The sequence below is a fragment of the Lepus europaeus genome, chromosome 17, assembly GCF_033115175.1.
Source record: "Lepus europaeus isolate LE1 chromosome 17, mLepTim1.pri, whole genome shotgun sequence".
Classification (NCBI taxonomy): Eukaryota; Metazoa; Chordata; class Mammalia; order Lagomorpha; family Leporidae; genus Lepus; species Lepus europaeus.
In genome coordinates this window covers 14,400,457-14,427,692 of record NC_084843.1, presented here as the reverse complement: position 1 = coordinate 14,427,692, position 27,236 = coordinate 14,400,457, and the positions used below count along the sequence as shown (strand labels likewise).

The 27,236-nt window shown below is 37.4% G+C and overlaps 1 protein-coding gene across 1 annotated transcript in view; it reads left to right on the top strand.

Annotated features, from left to right (window-relative positions):
• ATRNL1 (attractin like 1) overlaps positions 1 to 27,236 on the top strand; it is a 792,651-nt gene that overhangs the window by 546,274 nt on the left and 219,141 nt on the right. Inside the window, exon 27 of the mRNA XM_062214395.1 lies at positions 20,024 to 20,131. Coding sequence (XP_062070379.1) covers positions 20,024 to 20,131 — 108 coding nt within the window. The remainder of the gene's footprint in view (positions 1 to 20,023; positions 20,132 to 27,236) is intronic.

The following is a 27,236-nucleotide window of genomic DNA, read 5'->3' as shown; positions in this document are numbered from 1 at the left end:
GGAGAACAGAACTAGTTGAAAGGTAGCATAAGCCAGTTAAAATTTTAGATCTGCTTTAATAGCATTTATGAAAATTCATTCACATTTCAATAATTTATTTGATTATTTGAATTTTGAACAACCTGGCTAAGTGAGTATTTGTCTAAAGTGGGTTTGTAATTAGAAAGCCTAAATCATCCCTTTCAGTGGTACCGTTCAATTGGTGCCTGTTTGCATGTCACACATTCAGATACTTTCCATGTCCACCTACTGTAGATTACAGTGTTTGATGAGCAAAGCATAAGTCAAATCGATGATTGGTGCAGATGAGTTATATTTACAAACTCTTAGATCATACACATATTCCAGTGTGCGTAAATGATGAATATTTATTGTCAGGTTACTGTAACTAAAAGCGAAAAGAACAGGATGGAAAAAGATTTGTGAGAATTCAGAGAAGTGAAATTTTGAGAGAACTGAAGAGAAAGAAGACAGCAAAGAAAAAGCAAAGAGTTTGACAAATGAGAAGGAACAATGTTCAGATATTTGTAGCCTGAAGAAGGATAAATAGCTCCATTCATTCTCATAAAACTTAAAAGATAGTGCAATAAAATAGTTATTCTGAACCAAATTACCATTTAATTGTCGTAATGTGGCTGTTCAAGTCCCACATATATTTCAAGTGTCAGCTTTGTCTCACAAACTTTGGAACGCCTTTAGTACCAGTTCAATCCATGGGGATATCTTTTTTCTGTCATTAGAATCTTCTATTGTAAGTTAAAAATTCATGCTTTAAATCTCAGTTTTCTAGGTAGCATATATAAATCTGGAAGAGAAACACTCTGTCCTATTTCTTATTAGTCTCTACAGCCTTAGCAAAACATCTTGTTAGAGGGATCTCATTTGTTTAATGGCTGCATAGAAAATATAGCATTTTTCACTAAAATCACTCACACTACATTTAAAGAAAAAAGATAAGGTAACATCAAAAGCATACAGAGACATAGGTGAAATATAGAAGCTTTGAAACAAGTATTTCATCAGTAAGATTTTGGTCACATGATAGTCCTAACATGGATCATTCATGTTGAGAGCCATGGTAGTATGGATAGTAGGAAATACTGAATGGAAAATTGTCCCTGTACCATTTTATTTATGTCCTAGAGGTGGCAGTTCTGATGAGTACTGCACTTAAGTTAATTCTAAGAGATCTCCCTTGAGCTGAAAGTATGTATAGTCACAATTACATGACTTGTGATAAACTTTGTACCACAGATAGGTTCAAATTTGGCATTCAGCCAAGATAGATTAATCTTAGGAACACAGAAACTGTCTGGACACTCTATTGAAAGCTGATGGTGTGATCCATTGTGTTCTTGATTTGCTTTGCTGACAGTACCAAGTTTTCTAAGGACAGAGTAAAACAGAGAGATGGCCAACCAGGTTGGGAATGTGGAAGCTATGGGACTGGGAAAAATGATCATATAATTTGAGATTATGCAATAGTAGTAGTATATAGTACTACTATACATAGTAGTAGTAGATAGCAGATAGTAGTAGATTGGAGGTGGGAAGTAACATACCTCAGATTTTAGCAAGACTGATTTCAGAATTTTTACAGAAAAACTATTTCTGATTCCATGGCAAGAGGTGGTAAAGTAAGGTTAAATATCCTAATTAGTCACTTACTAATTTATTCAGTAAAAGCAATGGTGTTGGAAAGTCTAAAGCTACGTGAGTTAAAGCTCAAAGTGAACTCTTTTTGTGAGAATAACATGACAAACGCTGCAGGGATATGCTACAGATCTGATGCATCTAGCACTCAGCAAGGCATCTAGACCTCAGCAAGGCATTTAGAATATGTTCTCTGGAAGTAGATGTATAATTAACAGTAATTGTTGGTGGTTTCCTTGGGGGTGGGGGCAAAGTTAGCATTCTCTACTCTCAGTGCTATACAAATCTTAACTAAACAATTAAATACCAGTCAAGGTCCCACATAAGTACTTGACTTTGGGTCCGTGAACCAAACGAACTTGCAAATTCTGAACTCTAGAATTAGACATACCTAGTCACCTGCCATGAATAATGCTGGAGCGTGGTGTCCCTGTTGATGACCTTCCCAGAATGAGAAGTTATGAAGTGATGAATCAGAGTAGAATTCACATTATTGATAGCTTCTAAGAGGAAGAGAGGCGGATCTGGGTTGAACACACCACAATTCATAAATGAAACATTACTCCACCTCCTAGAAGCACAAGGCTTAAAGCACAGGAAAGAAGCTAGGAGAGTGTTTATGGAAAATACATTCTCATGAAAATTAGAAGTAATAAAGGGCTTTTCCCTTTAACTTTGCCCTACTGTATGTTATCTTTGCCCACTGATTTTCACCACAAAGCCTGTGGTCAACCATGAGAGTGGTTGCAAACTCCAGGGGAGTGTTTCAAAACCACTCTGTTCCTCCCTTTTAAGAGGCAGAGGGCCAATTCTGGTTCTTGATTATTTGAGTTCTTCTGAGACCCATGGTGGTTAGGTTGGATTTTACACCCAGAAGGCTCTGAAATAGGTTGGAACAGGACATATATAAAATGAACTTCAATAATAGTCTGTACCTGAAGTTGGAAATGTACACTAAATCTATTTCCTGTCTTCAATTATATCTAACTATTTAAATGACTCTAGCACAGAAAACCATAAAGATACATTAGTGTGTCAATAGTAGATACATCCAACAAAAAAGAAATGTCCCAAATTAAATAGTCCCCGCATTTTATCAAATTCCTAGGGAATACTTATTAACTACTAAAGAATTATAACAGTTTGCAAGTTAAAGTGATAAGTCCCAAGTAAAATCATTTTGCCTATGTGAGTTTTAAATTCTTTAAATAAATTCCAAAAACCATTCCTTAATATTTCTTATTCCATACAGCCTCACCCACAAATTTTCTCCATTTGTAGAAGTGTTGGGGTAATCTATTTTTCACCAAAATGGATGAAATTCCTTCAAGGTCAGCACTTATATGAGAGCCTTTCAAAAAGTTTATGGAAAATGGAATTAAAAGATAAGTTTACTTCACGGCAAAAAAAAAAATTGAAATGCATGCCTACTGGGGCCTTAAAAAGTCCATGAAAAATCCATATTATTAAAACTATACATGTGTTTCAAAATTATTTTGTGCCACCAAAACAAATTTATCACTTAATTAAAATTTTCACAAGCTTTTTGAAGTACTTTAATATTAGTTCAGTTCTAAGCCTTCCCTGGACCTTCTTTTTAAGAACTACAAATCAATAATAAAACAACCAAACTTAGAAACCAGACTAGTGCCTAGCCTCTAAAGGAGTTATCTGAAGCAAAATTATGTTGCTTAAACATAGCTCTTAGTACAGCCTAACACCATCCCAGAGACTTATAGTATCAGAGGGAGAAGGCTAGATTGAGATACCTTGATTTTCAGTTTGCTGGGTCAGGGCATGGCAGCAATCTCTACAGGTTATCCCAAATTTGTTACATGTGTGTTTAAATCCATGTGGGAGAAATCCTAAGCAAATGGTTAATTCTAGTCTTCCATATACTTATCTTTTAGAGAGAAAGGGCTGCCATGATGCAAAATTTAGTCATTTGTAGTGGAATCAGTCCAAAGACACTTATCCAGATGCACTTCCCCCCAAGACACTGCATTAGAACCCTAAATTGAGAGTGACCGTATCTGGCAAATAGCACCAATGCTGACTTGTGACTAACTTGCAGCCACATCAGTTTTAAGTTACAATGGCTGTTCTACTATGTGTCTTTATGACTTTACTTCCTTGGAAAAATTCGCTCTCACGTGATATTAGTCAGCTTAAAGACAACCGAAGACCGCATGGTGGGGAGTGACTTTGAGCCTGTATTCAAATTATATGATTCTAAGGTTCAGATGTAGATTACTCCTTGGTCCTAAATCAGTTATTTGACTTAACACATAATCATCAAGCATCTGCCATGTACCAGATACTTTCTAGAAGCTGAGAAGAGGTGACGTAGATAAAAATTCATGTACCATCAAGAAAGAGACAGAATTTAAACAAATAACAAGCAAAATATATAGCACATCAGATGTTAGAGAACACTAAGGAGAAAGAAACCAGGAGAGGAGATAGTGACAGTGTTTGCATATGTGTGTGTGTCTGTGGCAGTCACTGACATTTTTAATGGGGTGGTCAGGAAGGAAGTACAAAATGCAATTGTAGGAAAAGGAACTAGTCTTGGTTACAAGGCCTAACACTGAGCATTTAAAAGCTTATTTAGGTTCTGTAATATATGTGTGAAATTTGGCATTGTAGCAGTTTATTAGCAGAAAATATTGTTCCGCTCAACAATTTCTAAATACTTTTCTTTCCATATAATTAAATTGTTGCTTCAGCTATACTTGCTTAGGAATGATTACACCTGCATAATACATTTCACCTGTAGGCTTTGGCCTTTGCTAAAGCCCAGTGATCTTGCTATTTTTTTGATTTTGCCTATCACTTGTTCTGCCCTTAAGGAAGTAGAGTGACTTACCTGATTTATAAATCTAGGTGTGATCAAGAGCATTGGTAATAAAGATGATGTTATGTCCTTTAACTTCACATTTTAGTTATCAACTTGTTCAGCATCTCAAGCAATAATCCTGGACAGCTCAATAGTCTCATTGTTGATTGGTAGATAAGTGTCCATTGCTAGAGAAAGAGCTCTAATGACATAATAAAGGGCTCATTTCTTTTCCCTAGTCTATTTAAAATTTTCACTAACCAAGAAATAAATGGCTAGATTATAAAATTTAGGGGATTTATGGACAAATAGCAAGAGGGAACGATATTATATTAGAATAAAGAGAATTTGTAAGTTAATTGCATAGTATATAGAATATATTTGGTCAGAAGTTAAAATACATTTGGTAAAGGGAATATAACAATATGGTTACATGAGTTCTGTTAGTAAGGCTATGACTAAATAAATTCAGGAAATAAAAACCTATGTACTAGGGTCCACATTGTGGTGTAGCAGGGAAAGCAGCTGCCTGGAGTGCTGATTCACTTCCCATCTAGCTCCTTGCTAATGGCCTGAGAAAAGCAGCAGAGCATGCCCCAAGTGTTTGGGCCCCTGCCACCCCCCGGGGAGACCAGGAAGAAACTCCTGGATCCTGGCTTCATCTGGCACTGTGCCAACTGTTGTGACCATTTGGGATGTGAATCAGCAGATGAAATCCCAGTCTCTCTCTCTCTGTCTCTCTGTCTCTGTCTCTCGTCTCTCTCTGTCTCTCTCTCTCTCTCTATCTCTCTCTCTCTCTGTGTGTGTGTAAATCTTTAACAACAGCAACAAGAAAACCCCATGGGAATAGGAATCAATTGTGAGGTTGAAGCAGACAGCATACAGAGGAAGAGACTGCGGAGTCTATCGGTTACTTACGTGGATCATGAGATTTCTTGTCATCTGTTTAGTTATCAGTTGCTGAGGGACTGGCTGAGATAAGCATACAGGCACATTTCCTAATTCCCTCATGTTTGGAACCTGTTCCTTACGTGTACGATAAGAAAAAAATTAGAGCTCAGCAATAAATGACCCAAACAGTTGTCTAAGAAGGACAAGTCTTTGTAGTGGACAGAAGATGATTTAAAAACTTTGAAAATAAAGACAAGACAGATGTGCCTAGTGTGCTAGTTAGGGAACTTCTTAGGTACCATAAGCCTCTTATTTCCCAGTGTGGACATAGTCTGTGGAATAAGCTGAATGTTCCAAAACCACAGACGAAAACGTATCTATTCTATCTTCTTATACTACTTTATGGAGGGACCCTTAGAATACGAACAAAGGCAAATCTCATTCTGTTGGTAGCTTTTACGATTTGCCTTGGAATACTAGGAAGTATACCAACTCACAGTCTTGATTGTTCTCTTTGCCAACAAAGGATGTTGACCTGGTCAAGGGAGTGAAATAGGGGTCAGCATGAACGAAAATACTGGGAAAGATAACTGATGCTTTGGAAGGTCAGAGGTACAAAGAGCATTCTATGCTAAAGAAGAAATAAATAATCATAACAATAAAATATGAAAATTAATAAATACCAATGTAAAGTTCTAAATGTGGCTTCAAAAATTCACTGATAGAAATGCTAAGTAGGAGAGACTTGCCTTCATCAAAATCTGTGTCAGAAAGAACTGAAATTGTTGATTAAGTCCAACAACATACAGTGGTTCTAAAAATAAAACAAAAAGAGAAATGCAAGTTCATTTAGAATACATTAATAAAATAGTTATCCTATATTCTACATAACTTAGATCATATTTGGAGTACTGTGTTCATTTTATATTTCAAGAGAGACATTAAAAAATTAAATGTTGAAAACTATGTTACAGTAAGAACAGTTCTGATATATTCATGAGAGTAGATGTAAGCTCCTTGAGAGAAGCTGTGTCTAAAATCTCTTAATGCCAGTACCTGGCCCTCTCCCCAGAACACTGGAAATTTCTGTAAATGTTTGTTTCATAATAAACGAAAATTTTAAGATATAAGAATTGTTTAATTTGAAGAGATGAGAAAAATGTTAAGTATTTAATATGTATTTGAAGGCATTTAGAAGCATGCTACATAGTCATCCAAAAAGAACTTAAGAATTTAAGTTCTTGTTCAGTGAGATGAACTTTGTAAAAGTATTGTACTACTTGCTAAAAAACGTTTTTTTGCGAGATATAATTGAGGGTGTTTTATGGGTATCTGTCAGAAAAGTTATGGTGTGCTTGACCCTGCTTTAATGGGGACATTGGACTAGATGACCCCTAGTATTCCTTCAACAGTGGAGAGTGAGTCAATCCAATGAGTGTATTATGATCATTGACTTTCTTAGTCTGAATTTTGTGACTTAAGATACTGTTCCAAGTACATAAGAAAGCCACTCTATAGTAGTCAAGAGTCTATGCTGCAGTTGAAATTAAGTCTTTATAAATATTTATATTATGCTTCCTTTTGTGGAACATTGAAAACAAGTAAGACTATTCATCCATCACACAGATTAGCCAATGATTATAATATATATTTGTATGTTTGTGTATCTTCCGATATAATCTTTTAAAACTGTAATTAGTAAATGTCTTACTTAACAAAGGTACATTTTACAAAAGAAAATGTTTAGAGTTTCTCAATATTGAACTGAAAATGACTTCATTAGCTAATAACCAATAATTGTATTTTCCTCAGAGGAAAGAATATTTGTAGAGTATTGAGTAAGAGTAAAATGCCAGGGTTTGGATCATTTATGTATTCATAAAAATTTAAGTACCTCTTGAAGAATTTCAAAATCATAGTTACAAGTGACTTAAATGTTCAATACAAACTCCTGATACACTAAATGAAAAAGCTAACTGTATTGTGTTGCATTTAGAATTTCTTAACATAGAAGCCATCATGTTGTAGGTTCAGAGTTGAATTTTGAGCTTCGTATTGATTCCAAAAATCAGGGGGAACAATATTTCTTTAGTAAATTAATTCTTAAAGGGGCCTGAAGGATTGATCTGAGCTTTATTGTAACAAGAGCCTGTAGTTATAAATTATTGTCACATGAGCAGGATTCAGTGTGTCAGTTCTATTGTAATCAGCAGCTTTTATTTTTCCATTCATCAAGGTTGCCTTTATCTTATTGTGCACCTGCTGGACATCAAAGATGTGGACCTGATTTGTTCTTTTTCTTGAGAGCAGGACAAATATTTTACTTACAATTTAGACTTCTAAGTTGGGGGAAATACCGCAAGTGTATGGTGTGCTGTGACGTGCGGCTATGCTATGTATAATTTTTTTTCAAGTTCATGTTTCAAGATTTGAAATTATTCAGGTTCCCATTTTTGCTCTTTGAGGAGTGATGTGTATTGAACATCCTTTCTGGGCATCTAGCTTTTAAATGACCTTTTCAGTACTCATCCTTTTGTTCATTTTGATTTGCTCATATAAATTACAACCACCTGGCCTTTTGTATTAAAGAAGGTTACATACAAAATTGACCTTTTGATACTTATTGGGAGAGCTAGGTTCATTGTATTTGAAATTTACTGCTGCTGCTCTTTCCTGTGTTATGTATTAAATAACTGTATTTTAGAACAGTAAAGCACAGTTCTTGTCCTTTTTTGTTCCAAACTACTTCTGTCCAGCACCATAGGCGTGGACTCCATGAGCAATCAAACTGTTGAAATCTTTACTTAATATATACTAAATTGGTCTTCTGTATATAAAGAGAATTGAAAATGAATCTTGATGCTATAGGTAACCTTAAGATGATTTAAAGTATATATGGCGGTAAGCAGGCACTCAGCAGAAAGATTAAGACACGTGCTTCCCGCACCAAAGTGACTGGGTTCCATTCCTGGCTCAGGCTCCTGACTCCAGCTTCCTGCTAATGCAGATCCTGGGAGGCGGTGGTGATGGTTCGAGTAATTGGGTACCTGAACCGGTCTGTGGGGGAGAGCACTCTCACTCTCACTCTCGCTCTCTCTCTCGCTCTCTCTCTCGCTCTCTCTCTCGCTCTCTCGCTCTCTCTCTCGCTCTCTCTCTGTCCTTCTCTCTGGATCTCTGGATCTCATTTAAAATTAAAAAGAAATCATATATATGAGAGGATGTGCATATTTAATATGTAAATATTATGCATCTTATATAAAGGACTGTAGCATCTGTAGATTTGGGTGTTTGTATATATTATTTTTATGTGTAGACACATAACATGTAAACATGTGTACATAAGTTTGTATGTATATAAAAATATATTTGGATAATTTTTTCTGAACCTTTTGAAACTAAATTGTAAGACATCATGACATGGCCCCATAAGTACTCCAGCATGTATTTATGGAAAAGATATTCCCTGTTCCTTGATACCATTATCATACTCAATTAGCAATAATTCCCTAAGGTCATCTAATATATAGCCTTGTTTTGGAATTACTTTGAAGACAGAAAGGTAGTGCAAAGTTACTGGCACATAGAAATGTAGGTAATTTTTGGCCGGCACCGTGGCTCACTAGGCTAATCCTCTAGGCTAATCCTCCGCCTGCGGTGCCAGCACCCCGGGTTCTAATCCCGGTGAGGGCACGGATTCTGCCTGATTGCTCCTCTTCCAGGCCAGCTCTCTGCTATGGCCCGGGAAGGCAGTGGAGGATGGCCCAAGTGCTTGGGCCCTGCACCCGCATGGGAGACCAGGAGGAGGCACCTGGCTCCTGGCTTCAGATCAGTGCAGTGTGCTGGCCGTAGTGGCCATTTGGGGGGTGAACCAACGGAAGGAAGACCTTTCTCTCTCTCTCTCTCTCTAACTCTGCCTGTCCAAAAAAAAAAAAAGGTAGGTAATTTTAAAAATAGCTTGTATCTTGAAACTTTTCCAAATTCATTCATTAGTCCTAGAAGGATTTTTGTAAATTCCATAGAGTTTTCATGTAATCATTTAGCCTGTGAATAATGACAGTTTCACAGAAATCTCTAATTTGTATTGTCTATTTCTTGAGTCATTGTCTGTTGTCTGCCTCTTCTCAGTCTTGTAAGGAAAGTGTTTAATGTTGGTTACAGAATTATGCTAACTCCAGGATTTTCTTAGATGGCCTTTATCAAAATGAGGGGTGGGGCAGGTGACATGACCCCATGAGTTAAACTATTGCTTAGGACACCTGCATCCCATTTTGGCAGAGTGCCAAGTTCATGTTTTAGCTTCTGTGTGCTTCCGATCCCGCTTCCTTCTAATGTACCTGGGAGGTAGTGAGTGATGACCCAACTAAATGTGTTCCTGCCACCCATAAGGGAAACATGGAAGGAGTTTTAGGCCCCTGGTTTCAGCCTTGAATAGCCCTGGCTGTTGCTGGCATTTGGAGAATGGGTGGAAAATAACTGTCTTCCCCTCTCTTTTCACTGTGCCTTCCAAATACAAACATACACATATGCATTCTTTTGTTTTAAATGAGGAAGTTCCTTTCTAACCCTAGCTTTCTGAGAGTATTTTTAATAATAGGTGCAAAATTTTGTTGAATAATTTGTCTTCATTTACTGACATGATATTTTTTCTTTTATTTTACTATTGTAGATTGCATTGATTTTTTAAAAAATATTAAACCATTCCATTTAAATTTTCAAATTTATGGATATGAAGTTGTTAATACCCTAGATTTGCAGAAGATTTTGTGTGTGCAAGATATAAACCTTTCTGTGTTGAACTACTGAGCTCCTGGGGATGCATGCCTATTGTGACGAACTACTCAAGATTTCTGAACAATGCCATTTCTTATTAAAGCTCTATAACTGGACTGTCTAAAGCACTTCCCCTCTCCACTATCTCTTTCCATTACCATTTTATATTTTGCATAAAACTCAACTATTTTCTGTAACACTTTATTTATTTATAAACGTTAATGTTGAAGAAACAAGACTTCTATATGCTGTTAAGTATGATTTTATATGCCCAGAGTAATCTTTAAAAATGGAAATAAGCACTTCATTTTTGCACATTTTGTTTTAACGTCAGTGAGTGCAAAAAGCAAGAGAGAGTACTGTCTTGCAAAGGTCTGTTGACTTCCCTGCTGCTCACCAGAAAGGATAGACTCAGATCAAGCGAGAGAAGAGCTGAATGTATTTTGCATGATTTCTTTTACCCTGAAGTGAGATCATCTTTGGCAAAGTCTGTATCAATGATGCCATCTGTGTCAACAAAGAAAGGATTAAGAACCCACATTTTAATTTTAAAATGGTCTAGAAGTAACCTTCAAAAAATTCTGTATTATTGTTATATACATTCAGATTTTTTGCCCTTAAAAATAGTAGGTAAGTCCGTGTTGCTCTCATTTCCAGGCTTCATAAATATCTCCCCTGTTATCTCCATTATTGTCTATTCTGTTTACCTCTGGTCTCATAGTAGTTGTCCCAGAAGAGTTCCTGATATTTCCCTGATAGCATAGAAGTGTTTGCTGAATAAAATCAAGAGTCACTTCATATATCAGTTCCTAGAAAGTATCTGGCACATAGTAGGAGCTCACTAAAAATTTATTCAATTTTATCTGAATTTATTCACCATGTAAATCCAGATATGAATAAGCTATCAAGTTATTCTAATAATATACTTTTATTTTTAAAAATAAAAATGCAAACAAGAAAATTTTACTGAGAATTTTAGTTGAAACTCTTTAAGATCATCCACTGGAATGCCAAGTAGAAAACTTTGCAATCTGCTTCCAGATGTTAATAAAATTTCTTGACAAAGAATTTGTCAAGATTTTCTGAGGATTAATTTCTCATTGCTAATGCATAAAGAGTTTCTTTTCTCATTAGTGAACAAAATAGGTGTTGTTGCCACATGTAAGTGCATAGTCAAGTTTTGAGTGGAATATTAACTCTTAGCTATCATAAAGATACAAATGATTTATTTTTGAAAAAACATTCAGATTCTTTGCTAGTGATGTCAACAAGCACATAGTTGAAAAAAACCAGGCATTGACCATGCTGGGACATGTTAGTATTTCATTTATACTAAAGAGAAATGATAAGTTTTCTGTTCTTTCCTAATTAGCTTTAAAATGTGAAAAGAAATGTTGGCAGATACTAGCAATGCCTGAAGAAAATGAGATAATTTGATAGGGATAACATTTTACTTTACTTTACTTGCTCTACACCACATACCAGCTTGATCTTTCCAAACAAAAGGATCTCATGAAAGACCATCCAATGATATGAATTTCAACTGATCTGATAAGTAGCCTTGTGAGATGCTTTAAGATACAGCTTTTGGGAACTAGCATTGTGGCATAGTAGGTTATTTTCTAGTCCTGGTTGCTAAGCTTCCAGCTCAGGTTCCTCCTAACACACCTGGGAAAGCAGCAGAAGATGGCCCAAGTACTTGGATCTTGCTATCCGTGTGGAAGATCAGGATGGAGTTCCTGCCTCCTGGTTCTGGTCTGGCCTAGACTCAGCTTTAGCGAATAGAAGATTGTTCTCTCTGTGTCTCTCTGTCTACCTGTCTCTGCCTCTCTGTAACTCTTTCACATAAATAAACCTTTTTAAAAAAAGCATCATATATTATTGGCAGATTCATAGACTTTCTAATGCTCATCTGTCTACCTTTTAGAGTTCTGTGATCTGCAATTGAGGAATCACTGGCCTAGGTGATCTGTGAAGTCCCTTCTAGGTCTAAAAATCTATGAAGGCTATGAATTGGTCACATGCGTGCGTGATCAGTATTGTCCAAGTGACAACACAGATTCATATGTAACATTACTTAGTTCTTATTTTGACCTTTTATGTATGAGTTTTATTTTGAATTTGAATTTGGGTTGTAGTGTATTTACTTTGAATTATAATATATACATACATATATATGATTCTGCTTGCATATGCATTTTATACTTTCATACATACATTGGCAAGTCTGTGTAATATTTACATTATATAAGCTGATACAAGCTATTTTCATTTTTGAATATATAATAGATTTATATTTTAATGGGAGATCTGTAAACATTTTCCATTCTTCCTTTCTCCTTTTTCTGTCTGGTGACAAATCTGATTTTAGTAAAAGGTTTTGTTTTTAACAACCTATCTGGAAAATCTACTATGGCCATTTGGAAACTGAGGACATTTTGTTCTCAAATAATGTAAAAAGATTTTGTAACCTTAGCATTTAGTAAAATCTTCTGAAAGATTAAAGCCCTTCCGAGTGGTCCTTGCAGTTTATTTTGCAAGTTAGTACAAATACTGCAAAAATACCAATTGGCATAGAAATTTAGGGGCTGGGACTGTGGCACAGTAGGTTAATCCTCTGCCTGTGGCACTGGCATTCCATACGGGTGCTGGTTCTATTCCCAGCTGTTCTACTTCCTATCTAGCTCTCTGCTATGGCCTGGGAAAGCAATAGAAGATAGCCCAAGCGCTTGGGCCCCTGTACCTGCATGAGAGACCTGGAGGAAGCTCCTGGCTCCTGGCTTCAGATCTTCTCAGCTCCAGCTATTGTGGCCATTTGGAGAGTGAACCAATGGATGGAAGACCTCTCTCCCTCTCTCCCTCTCCCTCACTGGCCGTAACTCTACCTCTCAAATAAATAAATAAAATATTTAAAAAAATTTTTCAGAAATCATCAGGGCAGGCATTTGGCCTAGTGGTTAAGCCACTGGGTAAGACCTGGGTTCAGTTCCCAACTCCAGCTTTGATGCCAGCTTCCTGCCAATGCAGACTCTGGGAGACAGTGGTGATGGCTCTAGCGATCAGCTTTCTGCCAACCATGTGTGGAAGCCTTGGATTGACTTCCAAACTGATGGCCACTGCAGGCATTTGGGTAGTGAACCAATGGATGAGAGCTTTCTTTGTGTGTCTGGTTCTCTCTCTCTGCAGTCTAAATAAGTAAATAATTTTTAAAAAACTCGTTGGAGGTCAACATTTTCAATAACTCAGTAAATACCTGTCAGGAAAGTTTTCCTTTCTTATTAAGTAAAAACCACTATTTCCAGCAAAACATATCACCAGAAGGTCAAACTGTACAGGCCTGGAGAAAACTAACTGAGGTTAACCTGAATAAAGATGTTCAGTCAGTCACTCCCTTGACATACAAGCAAAGTTCAAACTGGAAGAGTGGGAGCAAAAGATTCCTGATATTCTGAATAGGAATTTGAACATTGTGCCTTGCACATTTAATTATTCGAAGTGACAGAATGTCATTCTTTCCTAAAATATTGCCAATTCTCTATTTCTTCACACAGTCATAAATCCAAAATAACAAAATTGCTTTTTTATATTATTATTTTTTATTGAACTTTTATTTAATGAATATAAATTTCCAAAGTACAGCTTATGGGTTACAATGGCTTCCCCCTCCCATAACTTCCCTCCCACCTGCATCCCTTCCCTTTTCCACTCCCTCTTCCCTTCCATTCACATCAAGATTCATTTTCAATTCTCTTTATATACAGAAGATTAGTTTAGCATATATTAGGTAAAGATTTCAACAGTTTGCCCCCATATAGCAACACAAAGTGAAAAAAATACTGTTGGAGTACTAGTTATAGCATTAAATAACAGTGTACAGCACATTAAAGACAGAGATCCTACATAATTTTTTTTAAAAATTAATTAATTTTCTATGCCATTTCCAATTTAACACCAGGTTTTTATTTTTTTATTTCCAATTATCTTTATATACAGAAGATCGATTCAGTATATAATTAGTAAAGATCTCATCAGTTTGTACCCACGCAGAACCACAAAGTGTAAAAATACTGTTTCAGTACTAGTTATAGCATCACTGCACATTAGACAACACATTAAGGACAGATCCCACATGGGATGTAAGTACACAGTGACTCCTGTTGCTGACTTAACAATTTGACACTCCTGTTCATGGCGTCAGTAATCTCCCTAGGCTCTAGTCATGAGTTGCCAGGGCTATGGAAGCCTTTAGAGTTCGCTGACTTTGATCTTATTCCGATAGGGTCATAGTCAAAGTGGAAGTTCTCTCCTCCCTTCTTTGATGGCCCCATCCTTTCCACTGGTATCTCACCCACAGAGATCTTTCATTTAGGTCTTCTTCTTTTTTTTCTTTTCCATGGTATCTTGGCTTTCCATGCCTACAATACTCTCATGGGCTCTTCAGCCAGATCCAAAAGCCTTAAGGGCTGATTCTGAGGCCAGAGTGTTGTTTAGGACATCTGCCATTCTATGAGTCTGCTGTGTATCCTGCTTCCCATGTTGGATCCTTCTCTCCCTTTTTGATTCTATCAGTTAGTATTAGCAGACACTTGTCTTGTTTGTGTGATCCCTTTGACTCTTAGACCTATCAGAGCCATCGGTTGTGAACTGAAATTGATCACTTGGACTAGTGAGATGGCATTGGTACATGCCACCTTGATGGGATTGTATTGGAATCCCCTGGCACATTTCTAACTCCACCATTTGGGGCAAGTCCAATTGAGCATGTCCCAAATTGTACATCTCCTCCCTCTCTTTTTCCACTTTTATATTTAACATGGATCACTTTTCAGTTAAAATTTAAACACCTAAGAATAATTGTGTGTTAATTACAGAGTTCAACTACTAGTACTAGAACAACAACAACAACAAATACTAAAAAGGATAAAGTGTTACATTGTACATCTAGAGTCAGGACAAGAGCTGATCAGGTCATTGTTTCTTAGAGTGTCCATTTCACTTCAACAGGTTTCCCCTTTGGTGCTCAGTTGTCACCGATCAGGGAAAACAAATGATATTTGTCTCTTTGGGACTGGCTTAATTCACTCAGCATGATGTTTTCCAGATTCCTCCATCTTGTTGCAAATGACCGGGTTTCATTGTTTCTTACTGCTGTAATGTGTTTGTCTTAATAACAAAAATACCGTATTTAATGAATTGTTGCTTAATCCCTAATTCACATGCTTTCTCACTTTACTATGTAAAATCAGGAGTCATAAAAATTGTGTTTGCTCCTTACCTTTCCAAAATCTTAGAAATATAGTATCTATTAAAATATTTCTTTTTTTTTTTTTTTTGACAGGCAGAGTGGATAGTAGAGGGAGACAGAGAGAAAGGTCTTCCTTTTTTGCCGTTGGTTCACCCTCCAATGGCCACCACGGTTGGCGCGCTGCGGCCGGCGCACCGCGCTGTTCCGATGGCAGGAGCCAGGTGCTTCTCCTGGTCTCCCATGGGGTGCAGGGCCCAAGCACTTGGGCCATCCTCCACTGCACTCCCTGGCCACAGCAGAGAGCTGGCCTAGAAGAGGGGCAACCGGGACAGGATCGGTGCCCCGACCGGGACTAGAACCCGGTGTGCCGGCACCGCAAGGCGGAGGATTAGCCTAGTGAGCTGCGGCGCCGGCCAAAATATTTCTACATTATGATGACTTCATAGCATATTTTTCCATAGTCTTTGCAGTGTTGCAATAGATTGGGTGAGGAGCAAAATGAAATCTGATATTGATTTGAAATATAGGCCCACAAAACTGCCTAATTCTAAAAAAAAAAAAAATTCTACCTGCTTTGGAGGATAAGATATACATTCTGTAATTTCAAAGCATATATAATAGTTTTAAAAGTTTATTCATAATTACAATCAATTTTATCAAAACTTTCCTTTACCTACATTCATGTGAAATGTTTTATGCAAAGTTTTATTCATGTATTCATTCATCAAATAATATTGACTACTAACTAAGTGCTACAGGGAATTTTTTAAAAATTACTAAATTTTTTTATGGCATAAAGAAGATTTGGAAAAACATTGGAATATAAAGATTGCCAGGATAATTTAATAAATAGTTCATAGGAGAGGTGGTCATTTCAAACTTGTTGTGTAGTAGGACATTTGGAGGTTATTGGAGAATGATAAATGGGAAACCTAAACATAATGAACATGGGGTAGATGATGTGAGGACAACTGAGGACACACTTACCATTCTGTTCTGTGAGTATGTGTGTAGTGGAAGTTATCATCCTGTGCCTTGCAGTTTTTGGGAAGGTGGCTAGTATGATTATTGGGTCTTTTATTGTATAATATTGAGGTAAAACATCTGTATTCATATATATAATTAATATAATCAATGATACACCTAGTTGCCAAATTGAAAAATGAATTTTCCTATTATTTTTAATGTTATAATTTGTTTTATAAGATATTTTGAATAGTAAATCAGTTATTGTGAGTCACAAATATTATACCAACATCATTTCTTTAATTTTAAATTTTTCTTCACAATGTTTATAACAGCATGATTATGATCTTTTCTATTATGACCCGTTTGTTCTCTTGGTTTTATTGTCCTGCTGAATAATTGGCAATATCAAATTACTATTTAAAACAGATACATTTGTTGTAGGGCTCCATATATATGTACAGAATGTTAGATTTCATTTTATATAGAAAACACCATCATAGAAAATAAGTTTTCAAAATTTGTTGAGAAAGAACTATATATTTTCTCCTAATTTTCAGGTTGAGTTTTCATCATTCTTAGTCATAAATTGCAGAAAGCAGTTCCAAATCTAAATTAGTTTCACCACAATAATGACATTTTCCAACTGTCTCATAAATGTGCAACATTTGTTAAGAGGGAGACTGGTAGAGCAAAATGTGTCACTAGTGCTGAGGAAAATGGGCCTGTGGCCTGTGCTAATTACTGTGCCATCTTCAAAGATAAAATTAGTGCTTGATATTTCACATAACAATTGTACCAAAAAGTAGTTATTGAGTGCTCAGGACGTGCCTGCCTTGTGCGTTTTGAGCAGTCCTAGTACATTATCCCTGCAGTCCAAACTTTCTGATGTTCTTCTTATCCCTATTTTTAGAGAGAAACAGTAAATGCTTGAAAGGTCCACATCATTTGATTGTGGTCAGAGCTAGTGAGTAGAGAGGCTGGAATTCAGAACAGCTCCTGGAGACTGTGGGCACTATCACTATCCCCACTTTTCAGATCCGAAGAATTAAGGCTTAAAGACGCTAACACATTGGTGTTCACATTGGTGAAGCTCAAACAGCAAAGAAGTGGAGAAACTGGTGTTCAAACACACGTCCTTCTGACTCTAGAGTCTAACTATATTACATGTCATTATTTATATTAAATTTTAAGAAAATTCTAAGTCGTAAGCATTTTGTTTACATTTCCTTTGTTCTTATATGGAAAGGGCACGATTCAGGAAGAAATGCATCCTGGTGTTAATTGGCAAGAAGGAAGACAATTGTTAAGGATAAGGTTGAGAGCCAGACATTAATAACAAAGATAATTGCACTTTATTCCACTTTATTGTTGTAGGACCATCACACCAAAGAAAGCAAGTTTCAGGAGAAAGTGGTTACTCTTCCCAAGTCTCACAATAAGGACATTAGATTAGTTCCCCAAAGTTGGAAATTCAGCTGTGTTGGCAAGAGTCTGTTAACTAGTCCCTCACGAATGCACCTGGAATAAATGTATTTGTCTAATTCCTTGTTTGTATCCTTTACTGATACACTATGTTGTGCCCTGTTTACTTATATTTTATTATAACTTATTTTATAAATTATAGGTTAAAGACTTGGGCATGAGCAGTATCTTTTTCCCTTTTGATGGAAAGGACTGTAATAGACATTCATAGCTAAGAAGGCAATCTGGAATCTTTAAAAAATACTTTCACATTCTAGAAATAAATTTTAAGAATTGAACAAAAGAACACATCACTGATTTTTCTTTACTACGAGTGGGCGGCAGGGGCAGGTTGAGTGTCACAATAATACAATATATCTCAGGGATCTCTAAAATTCATCAAAGATATTGAATTTGTAGTATTTATTGATTTACATTACAACCTGTGGTATTGAGTGTTCATTGTATTTTGTAGACCTTTTGATTTTATGTGTAAGAATGAGGAAACAATTTTTTTTAAATAACCTTGTCATATGATTTGCCATTTGTAAGCTGAAGAGAACTAATGCAAATGGAGAAAATTATTAATATGAAGGCTAAGTGTATACTGCTATAGGAATGATAGGTTGTATATTGTGTGTGTGGGTATGCATGTGGGTGTGTGTATATGTTTCCACCAAACCCAGAGAGCATGATGTTTTCTATCCTTGGTTTCCCTTCCATTTGAGATAACATTGTCTTCATTTTGCATAGATACATAATTCAGAGCAATTAGCCACTCTTAGAGAGGCACAACCCAGATTCTCTTTGCCAACAGCTGTATTTTTAATAATAGTATTTTGAATTTTTTTTAAAGTGAATAATTTGTAATTTAGATCACATTAACTTTTTACTTGAATATATATTTAGTATGAGTTCGTTACTTCTAAAAATATATCATTTAAGGACTTCAACTACTAGACATTAACAGTTGTATTATTGCTATCCCACATTGTCATGTATGTGCTCCCTTTTTAATAATAAAAAAGACAAATCCTAAAGTTGTATTTTTGACATTCATTTCATAAATAGTGCCATTGCTGTGTAAACACGTGTCAAACAAAATATTAAATAATAACCATCAAGTGCTGGCTTATAGTCCTTCATCATCCAGATGCATCATAGTGCTACTTCTGTACCCATTTACATTAAAAGACCAATAGTTCACATTTTAAATTAATGCCAACGAATCTTCAAAAATTTCTAAAAATAATGAAACCATTTATTATGTTTAAGGATTTTGCCTTTATTCAATGATATGATTTTCTTTTCCTTTGAAGGAGAATTTAATTGCGTTTATCATCCTTTTAAATATTTAATAATAATTTTATTAGCTATATAGAATGAAATGGATAAGATTTTCAATATCTAGTACAGGTCATCAATTTTTTCTTATAATAACTTAATGACTACTGTAATTACAGGGAAAGGCAGAAATATAAATTAGGTTGGTAGTTGGCTAGGGCTTGCTGGTTTATTGGTTTTAACTGGGTGAAGCCCAGAATAGGCCTAGGAAGAAAGTAATATCTGGGATGCTTTAGACGTCTTGGCACAAAATTTCTGTAACTTACTAATCATTCCTCATTTAAATAATGAACACCAAGGCTTTGAATGAAGTTATAAACATTGCCAATGACAATCCCTGTTGGTTCTGTAACAACTGACAGGGAATCCTGATGAGTTACAAAACAGTCTTGGCAGGTGTAAGTTCTTTTAATCTCGATTAGTGCATTTTGACAGCTTTTCATTATCTTTTCTTAAACATTTTTACTGTTACTTTCTTTCCATTAAGACAAAAGCCTGAGTTATTTTCAGTGGAAAACTTGGCATAGCCATCATTATAATAGCACTTTTTACTTAAGTAGCACCTCTCACATGAGGTTTTCAAAGTACTTTTGAGTACATTTTATTAGGCCTGTGGGATGGAGGTCAGGGGGAAAATTATTTATAACCACTATACATTTAAAGCCTCTATGGAAATATGACCCAGACCATGGGGGGAAAGTGATTTTTGTCTTCAGTACTCTAGATATGGATATTGGTATGAAATGATTCCGAAATTTAAGTGCCATTTGTTTAAAAATGGAACCAGATATTGTCGAATTTAATCTGCTTTTCTACCTATTTTAAAACAAACTGTTTTTAACCCCCTCCAGCAACTGCTTCGAGAACGACAGCAGATGGCCAGCCGCCCGTTTGCTTCTGTTGATGTAGCACTGGAAGTGGGCGCGGAACAAGCAGACTTCCTGCGAGGGCCATTAGAGGTAGGAACAGTGGTGCTGAAAGCGGACCACCGTGATTTGCATATTTATATTGTTTCTCTAATCTGCATCTGCTTGTGAAGCCACATAGAGTCTGATTATCCTGAGTTGACAAGATTCAGCTACATATGTTATGCCATTTTCAAGGCACATAGTTTTAATTGTATGACATGAGCTGTAACAAAGGCCACTGGAGAATCTATTAGTCTAGGCAAGAGTGACAGACTGCTCACCTGGCAGCCTTTCCCTGACAGATAGGAGCTGAAAGAATTTAAGATATAGTTTTGATGGAAGAAACAAAGTGACTATATTTGGTGCTTGGAGTACCCAGTGGCCCCTATTAAGAATTCACATCTATCACAAAGTTTGCCATAAAAGGTGGGTAGAGATGAGTTGAAATTTAATTACATAGTTGTTTTTAAATGTTAGAAAGTGTAAAACACAGTGAATATTTTTATTTGTGGATACTGACTGTATTATTACATTCCTTTATTGCAATTGCTAAAATACAATATGGAGAAACCAAGGCTATTATGTGCAAATGCATATGGTATCAGGATCTTGAAATAATACATGAATTAATTTCTGAAAATAACCACCAAAGAGGAAAAATGCACAACTTGTGATTAACAACTAATCCAAGTGTTTTGAGAGAGATAAATATAATTGTATACTTAACTCTATACTTATATTTATGTTTTATGTATGGTACAATATTTAGGAAAATTAAGAAATTGAAGGATTGAAGTATTTACTTTTTAAAAAAATCTCTGTATTTGACTAATATCATGTTGTCATTTTTCAGATTTTGCTTTTCTTCAATGAAAACAAGAAATATAAAAATAGTTACCTCTAAAACTTAGGTATAAATATAATAGATTGTGCCAGTAAAATTTTTGATCATTTTGAAAAAAAAAAAAAAAACTAAATCACACCCACAGATGCCATACAAAGGGCCAGTGTTTTTGTTTTTGTTGTTGTTTAGCTTTTGCATATTTGATGTTTTTCTGCTATTCTAGGTTACAGGTTGCCATGGCGGCAGAGAACACTAGGGAATGTATGTGTCTGTCTTACATTGCTTGCATGAAAGTTACAGAAAGCTGTAATTTCATTTTGGCCCTTTGTTTCAGATAACTTTAGTACAAGCTGTTTAACAAACACAAATCCTGGATTATTTGAATCCAAATTATTTTTCTCCCCATGTATTTGAAATATTCTCAAATACCTCTAAGAAAAAAATGAACATAATTAATTCATACGCAGGTCAAGGAAGATAAGGAATAATCAGAGAACTGGAAAACCCACAAATTTAAGAAACAATGAAAGTGACATGCATACAAGTTTACCTCAAAAAGTTCAAGGAAAAATAGAATTTAAAGATGAGTCGATTTTGTTGCAAAGCTTTTGAAATCCATATTTTTTCATAATAACATTTTCCATGACCTTTTTGACGAGCCCCTCATGTGTCTCACCATAGTATGTCTCTGAGATCCATCTGCCTCCCATCTCTTATTTGTCCTATTTAAAGTCAGAGGGGAGCAGACACAAGCAACCCATCCTGGTCTGATATTTTGATGGCTGCAGGACCATGTTCACATACACTTTGTATATCGTAATGGCAGGATTCTTGTTATCTTTCTCACTTTTAATACTACTCAGTTTTTTGGATAATGAGCATGCCTCTATTTTTTTTGTACCAATTATTTTCAGCAACTTAAATTTAGTATGTTAAAGAGAAAATATAATCAATCACATCTCTGATTTAGAAAGTCCTTTTTGTCTGGAAATAAGTTCCAGTTATTAATATATAATGTTATTATTTTTTCGTGGAAATAATTTACTGAAATATAATTCTTATACCATATATTTTACCATGTAAGCATTCACGACAGTGTGTTTTAGGATGTACACAGAGTTGTGTAAACATCACCAAAATCTGTGAAAGAGGGTATCATCATTCCTCAAAGAAAGTCTAGACCCTTTTTTAAGTATCTATTTATTTTATTTGGAAGGTAGAGTTACAGAGAGGCAGAGAGAGAGAGGAGAGAGGTGCTTTCCCTCTGCTGGTCAGTCCCCAGATGGCCGCAATGGCCGGGGCTGGGCCAATCCGAAGCCAGGAGCCTGGAGCTTCCTCCCAGCCTTCCACATGGATACAGGGGCCCAAGCACTTGGACCATCTTCTACTGCTTTCCCAGGCCATATCAGAGAGCTGGATCAGAATTGGAGCAGCTGGGACTCGAACCGGCACCCATATGGTACCACAGGCCAAGGTTTTAACCTGCTGCACCACAGCACCAGCCCCTATATGCTTATATTTCCTTTGGGTATAACCTAAGAGTACAATTACTGGAACACATGATAACTTCACACCACTTGTTGAAAACCATTGTTTTCTTTAAAAAAATTTTATTAATATAAACAGATTACAAGTACCTCATAGATACAGTTCTTATAGTGTTACTCCCCTCCCTCCTCTTTCCTTTCTTTTTTAACTTTTGAAATAGCATATTTTAATTTACTTTATAATAATAGGCTTACATTTCATTAAATAAAGATATCAACAAGTTAAAAGTAGAAATGCTATTGTTTGGAGCTGGTGCTGTGGCATAGTGGATTAAGCTGCCACCTGCAATGCCAGCCAACCATATGGGCACCTTTTTTTTTTTTTTTTTTTTTTTTGGTCCCAGCTTCTCTACTCCCAATCCAGCTCCCTCTTAATGGCCTGGGAAAGCAGCAGAGGATGGCAAAAGTGTTTGGGCCTTGCCACCCATGTGGGAGACCTCAACAAAGCTTCTGGCTCCTGGCTTTGGCCCACTGGGGACATCTGAGGAGTGAACCAGCAGATGAAAGATTCATTCTCTCTCTCTCTCTCTCTCTCTCTCTCTCTCTCTCTCTCTCTTTCTCTCTGTGTGTGTGTTTGTGTGCATGTGTGTCCCTCTGCCTCTGTAACTCTGACTTTCAAATAAATAAATAAGTCTTAAAAAAAAAGACCACTGTTCGACAGGCATATGGACAATGGCTATAAATAAGAATCAAGTCACAAGATGTCAGTTCCCCACTTATATGCTAAGTTTTTGTTTGATTGTTTTTGTACTTTATGTATCAGTTACCACAAATCAAAGAAAACATGTGATATTTGTCTTTTGAGGTATGTTTATTTCACTAGCATTTGGCAAAAGGGCAAAAGACAAGATTTAATTCTTTTTTATGGTTGAGTAGTATTTGAATATTATTGTAGAGCAGCAGACATCCTTGCCTGATTCCAGATATCAGTGGCAATGCTTCTAGCTTTTCTCCATTCAATATGATGCTGTTATGAGTTTGTCATGTATTGGATTGATTGTCTTGAGTTATATTTCTTCTATACTCAATATTTTGAAGTTTTATCATGAAAAATGTTGGTTTTTATCAAATGTTTTCTCTGCATCTATTTATTTGTTTTTTAAAGATTTATTTATTTATTTGAAAGAGTTACAGAGAGGCAGAGAGAAAGAGAGAGAGAAAGTTACAGAGAGGCAGAGAGAGAGAGAGTGAGTGAGAGAGAAAGGTCTGCCATTCACTAGTTCACTTCCCAAATGGCCACAATGACTGGAGCTGGGCCGATCTGAAGCCAGGAGCCAGGAGTCTCTTCCAGGTCTCCTGTGTGGGTGCAGAGTCCAAGGACATTGACTATCTTCCACTGCTTTCCCAGTCCATAGCAGAGAGCTGGATTGGAAGTGGAGCAGCTGGGACTCCAACCGGCACCCATATGGGAGGCCAGCACTGTTGGTGGTGGCTTTACCGGCTATGCCACCATACTGGTCACTCTGTGTTTCTATAGATAATCCGGTTTTTCTCTCTTGCACATTTTCAGATATTTTCTTTGTTGTATTTTTAAACTTTTGACTATAATGTGTTGTGGTAAAAATCTTTTCTGATCATTTAGGATTTTGTGTGCTTCCTAGACTTAGATATCCATATCTGTCTCTAATTTGGGAAATTTTTCTGCTGTTATTCACTGAATAATTTTCAAAAGCTATTCTTCTTTTCCATTCTTTCAGGAGCTCCTAAGACACATATATGTGGTCACTTGATGGTATCCCAGAGATCCCAAACACTGTTTCAGTTTTTCTAAATTTTTTAATTTTTCTTTCTTCTCTTTTTGTTGTCTTACTGAAATATCTTAGAAGTCAGTCTTCTAGCTCAAATACTCTTTCTTCTGCCTTACCAAGTCTGTTGTTAAGGCTTTATACCATACTGCTTTTAAGATTTATTTTACTTATTTGAAAGGCAGAGTTACAGAGAGGCAGAGAAAGAGAGAGAGGCAGAGGTGGGGGGAGAGAGAGAGAGAGAGACAGAGAGAATCTTCCATCTGCTGGCCTACTCCCCAAATGGCCAAAAAGGCCAGAGCTGGGCCAACCTGAAGCCAGGAGCTTCTTCTGGGTCTCCCACGTGGGTGCAGGGGCCCAAGGACTTAGACCATCTTCCGCTGCTTTCATAGGAGCGTTAGTGGGGAGTGGGATCAGAAGTGGAGCAATTGGTATTCAAACAGGCATCCATATGGGATCCCAATGTTTCAGACTGTGGCTTTACCAGCTATGCCACAGCTCTGCCTCCTCCACCATATTTTTTATTTGACATGTTGAACTCTTCATTTCTAATATGTCAGTTTGATTTTTCCTAATACCTCTGCCTACCTGAAGAATTTCTCAGCCATGTCACATATGGATTTCTTTATTTCATGTAATTCCTTCTGTGTGCTTTTGAGTAATCGTACAATCATTCTTTTGAATTCCTTTTCAGGCATTTTATCAATCTCATCTTCACAATCTAATATTGAAGAATTATTGTATTCCTTTTGGAGAGTCATATTGTCTTCCTCACTCATGTTTCTTGTCTTTCTACATTTATTTTTATGTATCTATATAATCTATTGATCTCTCCTCTGAAGGCTTTGTTCTTGGAAATGTGCCTCTGTTGCTTGGGTTTTAGAGTAGATTTCCAGAGGTGTGTGCTGGGGCGGGGGGGGGGGGGGGAGCAGGGAGCCCTGGCCAGCATTTTTGGGTGGGACTAGAGTCCAGAGTGACACCCATGTTGGGAGTGGTAGACCTCCACTGATTATCCACAGCAGCTGCCGGGGTGATCAGGCTGGCCTCAGCCCTTCTCTGTGCCAAAGAGAATCAGCTGAGTCACTGCTCAGAGTAAGCTCACCGTGCCTGCACCCCACCCACTCAGGCGCATGAACTGCACGTAGCCCCTTTGTGTGTAGTGTGAGTGCTGAGCTCTCTAGATTACTCCCCAGCACTTAGGGAGTTTTGAGTCTCCAGAGTCAGACCCTGCAAGTGCCCTAAAATCCAGCCACAGCCCACGCCCTTCTCAGCGTTTGGCCCATGCAGAACTCACACCGTCACAGGGTTCCCATGGTCACAGGGTGCAGTGCTCTCATGGTCACAGGTGCAGGGGAGCCATTCTCTGCCCTTTGAGCTGCCCCGGCTCCAAGAGTCAGTCACCCAGCAGATTAGTTGGAGCTCTGTTCAGCAAGCCGAGGCTGGCGCTTTGGTGGGCAGAGGGGACAAAAGCAAGATCCCCTCCTTCATGGAACTAGGTGGACCCCTTGCCCACCACCTGCTCTCTAGGACAGTTTCAAACTCAGTGGGCACCACGGAGTCCTCCCTGAGACAAAATCACCAGAGGTGCAGAGACCCTGCAGCCTTCTCCCGCCTCTCCCTGGGAAGCGGTGTCCCCACGGCAGCTGGGCTCTTTGGTGGAGGAAGGGGACGAAAGCAATATGACTTCCTTTCACAGAGCCAAGTGGGTACCTGGCCCCAGCCAGATCTCTAGGACTGACTGAAGTCAGTGGGGACCATGCAGTTCTCCTGCCGACGTGGTCAGCCATGCCGTGTGGGCTGCTGCAGCCACCTCTATGAAGTTCACTCTGTGAAGCGGTGTCTCCCCTCCAGCCGCTGGATGCAGCAGTTGCTGATGGCGTCTGCCAGCTGCTACATGTTGTCCATGGAGATTCTGCTCTCTTCTTTAGGTTTGCCACTACAAGTTTCTCTCCAACTGTCCCCTGGGAACATGCAGCTTCCTTTGCTTTCTGGTAACTTCCTAGTTAAAATCAGTGTGTCTTCTCCCTAGTCAGTCGTCTTTGATTGAATCACAGTTGCCTTCTTTATCGCATAATCTAGGGACCCTGTTTAAGCTCAATTGACCATACCTGTGAGGATTTGTATCTGGCTGTTTAATTGATCTGTGTGTATGTTTTTATGACAGTACCACACTCTAGTACTTCTTATAGCTCTGTAGTAAGTTTTGGAATTGGAATATGTGAGTCATCTAATTCTGTTTTTTTAAATTTATTTTTTTATTATTTGATAGGTAGAGTTATAGACAGTGAGAGAGACAGAGAGAAAGGTCTATTGGTTCACCCCCCAAATAGCTGCCATGGCCGGCACACTGCGCCAATCCGAAGCCAGGAGCCCAGTGCTTCCCCCTGGTCTCCCACATGGGTGCAGGTGCCCAAGCACTTGGGCCATCTTCCGCTGCCCTATGGGGCAACAGCAGAGAGCTGGACTGGAAGAGAAGCAACTAGTACTAGAACCCGGCGCCTATATGGGATGCCGGGGCTGCAGGCAGAGCATTAACCAAGTGAGCCACGGCGCCGGCCCCTAATTCTGTTCTTTTTAGAAATTATTTTGGCCTTTCTGGGTTACTTGAATTTCTTTGCAATTTAGGATTGGGTTGTCAGTTTCAGCAAAGAAACCTGCTAATAGTTTGATTGGATTGTGTTCAACCTGAATATCAATTTAGGGACAAAATAGTGTTAAGATTCACTTTATTAAGATGGTTAATTGATTTTTGCTAATTACATTTATTCTCTGTGCTTAAAAATCTAAATTCAATATCATATTTTCTTCACCTTCATAAATAATTCTGATTTCTGGTAATTAATATTTATTTATTTGAGAGATAGAGAACTCCTCTCCACCAGTTAACTCCCAAAATGCCTACAATGGCTGGAGGTGGACTAGGCCAGAGCCAGGGGCCTGGCTCCTATAATAATTTCTACTAATTGGAAGCTACCTAGTTAATATATGTGAGCTTATCTTCAAAAAGTTCGTGGAAAATG